Below are 8,975 nucleotides of genomic sequence, written 5' to 3' on the forward strand. Positions count from 1 at the left end.
TCATTGCCTTTCTAGTACTCTATGTTGGTTATAATACTGTGCAATGTTGTTTTAACTGACTGCCCATTGCTTAAACAAAGACTTCCATTCTTAACATGTTGGACAATCAGTTCTTTAAAATAATGGACAGTTAGTAGCTATGAAGTGCGTTACATAGTCCAATAACCTATATAGAGTACAAAAAGACCATTGGAGGATATCACATACATGTTTTAATCGACAATAGCATTACCTTTCGCAATATATTGTGTTTGAGCAAAGGTTTTTAAATGCAACAATTACCTAGACTAATATATGTTTTTTTTATTACAGGATGAATGTAGAAGCATTTCTTGTTCTTAAAGGACGAACATCTGTGGAAGATGGAACAAACTGTCGTTGCGAAGTGGCACTTGAAACTGCAGTCAACATGAAAAGAAATCCGGCCATTCCCATTCCAGCCCATTTTTTATATTAACCATTGTGTAGATACTGTGAACTTTATTACCATATGGAATGGTAATGCTATGTGACATTTATTAATGAAGCAGAACCAGTTCACGTTCACCCTTTTATATACGTGTAATTATTCCCCTCCGATAATACAGCCATGTCGGATTGTGTTTCTGATATTCAAATTATGAATGATCCGGTGTAATTAATACACCGGCTTAGCGCCGTCTAGGAAATTGGAGGCATTCGTATTAGTGTCATTCCATGTTTATTATTAACGTTAAAGGTATTCGACAATCAATTAAATGCATTTTGAATGGCCTTTGATTCAATATTAGTTTGGTCTCAATTGAAAGCGTTATTACGTACAAGAAGAAACTATCATTTTTAACGAAGAAGCACTTATATTTTGCTAAAGAAGCCATCCTAAGTCCAATTTCAGTTGGAATAAAAAAAACGAACACGAACTACAATAACATTATCTTTATTTGTAAATCATTGATTTTGTGTATTTTGTTTTTCTCACGGATCATGTGGCTTATAGAACATGTATTCAAAATAAACTACATGTATCTATCATATCTATTCCTTATGTTCGCTCGTTTATAAAGCATATATATATATATATATATATATATATATATATATATATATATATATATATATATATATATATATATATATGTGAAGGTTAATAACGGTATAAAAACATTTCGTTATTATTCATGCCAATTTGATGTCAATACTGTGAATATCCCCGCGAAGATATGCAGCGTGCGATCCAGCCTTGCCAGACATGAAAACGCCCGGGAATAGACAATATTTTGAATGAAAATGTAATATATGGCGACGAGAGCCTATTTTTTGCACCTACCAAGCTATTTAATGTTATTCTTAAGAAATGAGATTATCCAGCTAAATGGATAAAAACAGATAACCGATACCATTATACAAAGGAAAGGGGGACTCCTACTGAATAGACTCCATGACTTTTTATCCCTACACCGACCGATTTTCCCAGCAAATTAACAACAAGGTTTTCAGAAAATTTAAAGCTGTGCCACTGGTGATTTTACCTCCAGGACTGTGTACCACCGAATCGAATTTTTTTATTCTATGTTAGCAAGCTCGATCAGAATTCTGCATTTGATGCCTGGTGGCACCAAGGGCTCTTTTTCAAGCTATGACGACTAGGAATTACAGGAAAATTGATTCGGTAATGTGCTTATATGGGAATACAATGTGTAGTGAGACTGTACGAAGAACATTCCATTAAAATACCAGTCCTTAAATCAGTGAGACAAGGAGGCGTATTGTCAGCTTACATTATCTACTGTATAAATAATGAAGATGCACTCTTAGATAAACTGGAAAATGATAAGATAGGATGATCCGTGTGTTAAACAAAGGGTCGTAATCCTTCCTTCGCTGACGATATTTCACACGTCGCATTATCTCCCTTGAATTTGCTACAAGTTCACAAGTTTATTTCAAAGAACCCAGATCATAATAACATGACAACATGAGTTTATGAGACAAAGAAGTACATAATAAGAAACGATGCTATTTTAAAAGAGAACAGAACAGAACAGAACAGATTTTTATTCACGTAAACTACTTAGTTTCTTGTGACATATAAGTACATTTTAACATATCAAACTATAAGACATAAAGTAATAGCACATAGGATGGATCTTATAAGGAATATATAAAGTTTAACATTATAAAGGATATAAAGCATTATATATGCAAAAAGCTACAGAATATCACTATACAAATATAATTGACAGATGATGTTTAGTTCAAAACATAGTGAATAGTAACATAATGAGAATCGTGGTATATATCTTAGATATAAATCTTATTGCATTAAATGTACTGAACGTGCCTTTGAAGCTTCGTATATATATTTACTTAACATAAATAGTTCAGATTTGTTTTCTGATGACAGTAACTATACAAGTTTAAACATGCTAGGTCGTAGTCTATAATAACGCTTTATATATTTCTCTCTTGTTTGTTGGTAAAAAGGACAAATAAAGATAAAATGGAATTCATCTTCGATAACATTAACGTTACAAATTTGGCATACTTTCAATTCTATTTTGGCCATACCTTCATGTATGGACTCTTAGACTATGAGCAGACACGCGTTGTGTGGTAAGGGCAACTCTAAGGTGTCTTGAAATATTTTTTTTTTCCTCAAACTTTTTTTTATTCAACAATCTATATGCATTTTACATTTCATAGTAAATCATTACATAATACAAAACTTACAAGCATGATATACCAGAACAGTAAATTTATGTACCAGTAATCAGTAATAATTAACGTACTACGAGTGTGCATATAAATCAAGAACGACTGAAAAAAGGGAAAAAAGGGAAGAGGAAGAGAAAATAAATATCATAGAACATGCGTGTAAAAAAAGATATAATTGTTTATATGATACATTGTATTATTCTTTTGTATGAAAAACTTGAAATCTGAAAAGTGTAGTTACAAGAACAAATTTCTTACAATTGCCCAATCATTTTTAAATTTATCTGAAATATTTGTATTTTCATAAACCTTCCATGCTAACTGAAGGCTATTTTTGAAACCAATTACTGTTGGAACACACTTTTTTCTTTTACACAGAAAAATAAATTTCTTATATTCTAATAAAAGTATATCAAATTTGAAATTATTGTTGCCAGAACCTAACAATACAAACATACTGTTAATGACAATACTTGAGTCATTAATATTCAACTTATGTGCCATATCCTGCAATACCGGCTGTATTTTATTGCAATCCCAAAAGAGATGTAAAAGAGTTTCTTCATGGCATTCACTAAAGGAGCAAATATCATTTTCAACCAGCTTCATTTTATATAATAATGAATTTGTTGGTAATATTCTATGAAGAACTCTTAATTGTAACCATTGAATATAAGAATCTTTTGTACACTTAAATACACAACTATAGACATTTTTCCAATTAATATAGATGTTTTCATATTGTAATAACCATTTATGTTGACTTGTTGGAATTTCATTATTATTAACAAAGATTTTATATAGAAATCGGTTTACATTTTCTTTTGTCAAAATTGGGTTTATAATAGTGTTCATACATGGGTTACTACATTCTAAAAAGTTAAAGTCATTAAGCACAAATTTAGAATGCCTCATATAGGCATTTATCGCAGAAATAAATCCATTATAGTGTAGGAAGTTGACCTTGTTATCAATTATTGCTTCAATTTCCATCAGGCTATACATATTTCCATTGGCATTAAAAACATCTTTCACACAACGTAATCCCTTATTGTATAGGGTATGAATAAATACATAATTTCCATTACCAAACTTGTGGTTGTAGAATAATGGCATATGCATAAATTGATAAACATTGTCTATACAAAACTTATCAATGTATAACATATATGCATTAATAACATCTTTCCAGATTTTTTTACAAATAATTTCACAAATTTTCTTTCCACAATTCAACAATTTTTTTACATCAAATAATACAGGCATTAATTTAAAATAATGTTTTCTAAATACGGTTCAATATCAAGTGAACTTTTGACATGGACATATAAGGTCAGTACACCATTGTCATTTATCCCTTCCTGCCACTTTTGCAAAAAATCATCAATTGCTCTTTGTTTAAACGAAGGAATAAAAACATCAGCATCAACATTGACAACATTTTCATAGACTTCTAAAAATCCATACCTTGAGTTTTAAAAAGAAGAAAATCCAAAAAAAACCATGCAATATACACATATACAAAGCAAATATTAATGGGGGAGACATATGTTTAACAATGCATTAAACAAACAAGTTCGATATCAATAAAATTAAAGTATCTCTTATTGTTGTTCCCATGTAAATATATATGTATTGACAGCCCTTAAACGTATTTAATGGCATAACTAAATATATTTGCTAAATAGAATGTTACCTAAACACATTAACGATTTAAATTTGATTACATTGGGATTTACATAGTATTTCATGTCGATAAATCGCTTGCAACGCATGCTTGACGTAGTTTATCACTACTGCACGTTGTGGAAAAATGACATTTACGTTAAGAACTCGACCGTCCTCATATTCATCAAGAAGCTAAAAGTACTGCCAGATCATATTTTATACAGGGGTAAATATTTTGAGTAGTCTAATAACTCAAACTGTTTGGGAATTAGAAACGATTCAAATTTAAGATGTAATGTATGTATTGAAGAACGCTGCCAAAAGCCAAACACGCCTTCTTTTCTATGTCTGCACATCACTTACATCCTGATGGTTCAAATCCAATTGTGTCTATACATGTGTACAAAATGTGTACTTCATCATTTTATTGTAAAACAGCTGCGAGGGTTTCATATAAGGACACATCTGATATTTGTGAATCAAAGCTTGGTGTGTTCAACCTTTAGGCATCTGAGCCGAATGTGCCGTAACGTCCCTGTGATTATGTTGTCCTCATTATAATGCGCCCACACCGTTTAGTTTTCTTATTATTTCGACATACATATAAAACAAATCAACATTGATAACATGAAGTGGACATTTGGACATCCACTTAAATATTTCATATTTGCTTCGTTTGAAACAAGCGCACGGGTTTTTTCTTATTTCATCACACAATTAAAACAGTGGAATATAAGACGCACCCTTAATAGTTATCAAGAATTTTGTCTTTTAGTACGGCCAAGTTAAAACAATAAATAGTACAAATACAGTTATATTCATGTATTTGCTATCATCAAACTATATTTGAATAATGCACACATGATTGTTTACCCGCTGTGGTTGGCTGTGATTCCACGGTATGTTAATGTTTTCCTATATTCCAAAGTGCGCGCCGCTTTTGAATAACTATGGTTAAACCGCATCATGTGTAAACATTATTAAAAAAAATAGTTTGTAGTGTTTGAATTTTTATCATGTAATGTGGAAAAATGAGTTGAAATAAATTATTGAGTATGGTACTCTGTAATATAAAGGGCTTGTACAGTTTCTTGAACTTTTTTCAATGCGTACTAAATTTATTTTAATTAATTTCAATTCAACTGCGTATGCTTTATCATAAATGGGAAGAAACTTCTGGTTCTTTCATATCTTTTTTTGTGATTTCGATAAATTTTTACCACAATTTGTGTGTTCTAATTTTATAAGCTAGTTAAATATGCAAAATACAACTGAGTACAATTTACTATTTCGAGTAATAACAATTTTGCTCTGAATTTTTTTTTTAAATGTTTGACAAAAATCTGTATCAAAACATAAACCACACGAAAATATGTCCCTTACAGTGTAATTTTTTTAAACTATGCTTAGTTGTAAAGTTTTAAATGAGTTGATTTAGTTATTTGGAAGTAATTCTTTTGAGATGTAAGGACCTTCTGATGATGAAAGTAGTATTGGAAAGTCGAGTCTTTTTTAATTTTGGAAAATACCACTATTAATGAAACCACGCTTTAATCTATATAACTTCCATAATCTTATCCATGCGTGCACATACGCTGAAAGAATCTAAAAACATAATAAGCTTTACAAAACTCATCAAGAGTCTGATTTGCTGTATATTTGTTTTTTATGCTTTTTGAAGTTTGAGCATTTGAGCAGAAAATTAGCTCTTCTTTCACTTGTTAGGGAATCATATGCTTTTGGCGCGCACCCCACTCAAATCGTCCATGTTTACTTTTTATGTCAATATCGGAGAATATAATAATAAAAAACGCTCAAAATGCGGGCGAAAAGTAAATGGTTACACCCCTAAGTTACGCCCCCCTCTCACATCAAAGCCTGGATCCGCCACTGGTTGTGTGGTTACAACGAAGTGATTTCATGGTTTATTTTTACCACATACTAAATACTTTTCCAGTACAGAAATTATTAGAAACTTGAAAGACTGATTCGTCAAGCAAAGGGTCGTGTTGACATTTCCTTTGAAGAAGACTTTGATTCATACACTGACTTAAAAACCCGGCGGTTTAAAACAAACGAAACCATCATGAAAATACCTTGGCATGCTGTCAAAATAACAAAGAGATAGGCCACCACGGTTTCATGAGTTAGTTGGTATATATATCCAAACAGCCAAGCAATTCCGGTTAGGGAAGACAGTTTTACAAATATCTTTAACGTACTAATGTTCCGTCGCGTTGAATGTGGTTTAACGCTTGAGTGTTTCGAAATAGTATACAACGCGTATACTAGCATCGCAATATTCATAACAATAATACAACCTAATGGAATAGCAGCTGTATACAGTATGAGAAACGGTTTTGCTATGAAACACGGTTGCCCACCATATCCAAGGGAGTTGTCATCTAATGTTATGTAACTTATAGAAATGTTGATAAGGACAACGACAGACGCCGCGGTTAACACGAAAATAATGTATCTCAGAAACTGTTTCTTGATACTTAAAGATACTGAAAAGCTTATATCAGATGTGACCATCAATGTGAAATGGAATGTACATGTGAGCATCCAGAATATGGACGCAAGAAAAGAGAAATGTAATGCAGCACCTAGAACTTGACAAGTAATTAAGGATATATCAAAATTAACAAAGCTTATCATAGCAAACACATAAAATAGAATCAGGCATGCTGATAACGCGATGTTGTTCAGGCCAGGAAGATGTCGCATTGTTGGCACACTCATGTACACAGCTATGGTTACAACAAGAGAAATAATCGAACAGCTCATACTGATAACTGTTATCCATGCTAAAGCATTCTGGTCTGAACTGGGGTAACTTGGTTTTATCGGAGTGCCAATTTTATTCTTGATGAAATCATCATAACATACGAGTCCACGCTTTTCAGATTTGTCTTCTTCGTTATATGCGGATAACAGCACTTCAATAGTATTCTCTTGGGTTTCACCCGAAAGGAGATTAATTCTTGGACATGTTGGATTCGGCCAGACTTCTATTTCAAGACTTGAAAAAGGTTGGTGATATCCGTAAGGGTCACCTTGCTCAAACACTAGTATGTCATTACCGTGTTCGTCAGCAAACGAGTTTTCAATCCCAGACCTAATCCATAAGGGTATTGATAGCATATCAATGTGATTGCGGCTTATGTTATTGTATGAAATTTGTCCAAAATCTAGGGCTGTTGTGTATTGCAAGTCAAATACAAGGTAAAGATCATCTGAGGCAGTATAAACCTGAGCCATACCATGCAGCATTTCACCGACTTCACTTATAGTTGGATTTGTCATCACTAGAATCGATACAGAAACATATGTCTGTTTAATGTGTGGCCAAATATCTTCATCGTCGGTTTTATTTAAAACATCCAGCAGCTCTACGACACTGGTGTTTAGTTGTGTATACATATAGAACTTTAAACCTGATATTAGAAACGGCAAAAACTCCAGTTTAGTGTAAACATCTTCTATGGCAACTGTCTGTAGCTTATAATAATGTGGACGGTTAATTGAAGCGAAATCTTTCTTCAAAGTTAGTGCATAGCTCAAATGAAAGTTTACCGCAATCGACTCAACTGCAGTTTCAAATGCCAACTCACATCGAATATTTGTTCCATCTTTCACAAGAATTTGTCCTTTGGCGCAAGAGATACGTCTACACACACCCTGTAATACAACAAGTAGGCAATACAACCTCCTAAGAAATATATATTTATATATCTATCGTTATGTGTATTAGTTAATACATTCGGAACTCCTCGGCCATTTTCAATCGAAAACAACCTCAGATGTATGCCGGTGAATCAGTGAAAGTATTTCGTAAATTTTAGAATAATAGTGTAAACTAACTGTAGTGTTTTAAGTTAACATGTTTGTTGGACATATATATATATATATATATATATATATATGCTATATTTAGAAAATTATAACGATTCTCAAGGGTATGTCATAATTAAAAAAAGTTAAATTGAAAATTGAAATTACTACCCGAAGTTTAAATGTAAAGATTTCTGACATTGCAAACCGTTCATATACATCTGAGGTTGTTTTCGATGGGAAATGGCCGATGAGTTCTGAATGGGGGTTAATGCTGGTAGGTACCAAGCGACATTAGAGCAAAGATGCTCTCATCTCATTTGGTTTATACACTTGCATCACATGTTTCCACATCGAATTCGACGTCATACAGGACGCCAGAAAAGCGTCAGATCATAACAGTTCTATTCGTTTTGTGAACTTCTTATTCCAACTTTGAAAAATAACTCAAAGAGCTTACTTATTACATATCAGACTTTATGTTACGTGTGACTTGCATTTTTAAATAGATTGTGCAAACGCTAAATAACTTACCTCAGTAGGATCTTGTATATAGCCCTGATCACAGTTTTCATCAGCCAACATTGCCCTTTCCGCTTGCATGGGTTTTTCAAGGTCATTAAAATCAAGGAACGAGATGAATGAGTACATTGGAGCAGGATCGGTACTTCCGTCCTGGTCAGTACAATAGGTAGAGACAGATGATGCATCTCCACCATTACACAAGAAACAATGAACGTTGTTGTAGTCATAGTAAACAGAACGGTATGACAGAC

At 32.7% G+C, this 8,975-nt stretch overlaps 1 protein-coding gene across 1 annotated transcript in view; it reads left to right on the forward strand.

Moving 5' to 3' along the window:
• The window catches only part of LOC128203246 (uncharacterized), a 38,194-nt gene extending 37,234 nt beyond the window's left edge, over positions 1-960 (forward strand). Inside the window, exon 5 of the mRNA XM_052904685.1 lies at positions 313-960. Coding sequence (XP_052760645.1) covers positions 313-342 — 30 coding nt within the window. The 3' untranslated portion in view covers positions 343-960. The remainder of the gene's footprint in view (positions 1-312) is intronic.
• Positions 961-8,975: the final 8,015 nt, after the last annotated feature.

This window comes from Mya arenaria, chromosome 1 (assembly GCF_026914265.1).
Source record: "Mya arenaria isolate MELC-2E11 chromosome 1, ASM2691426v1".
Lineage (NCBI taxonomy): Eukaryota > Metazoa > Mollusca > Bivalvia > Myida > Myidae > Mya > Mya arenaria.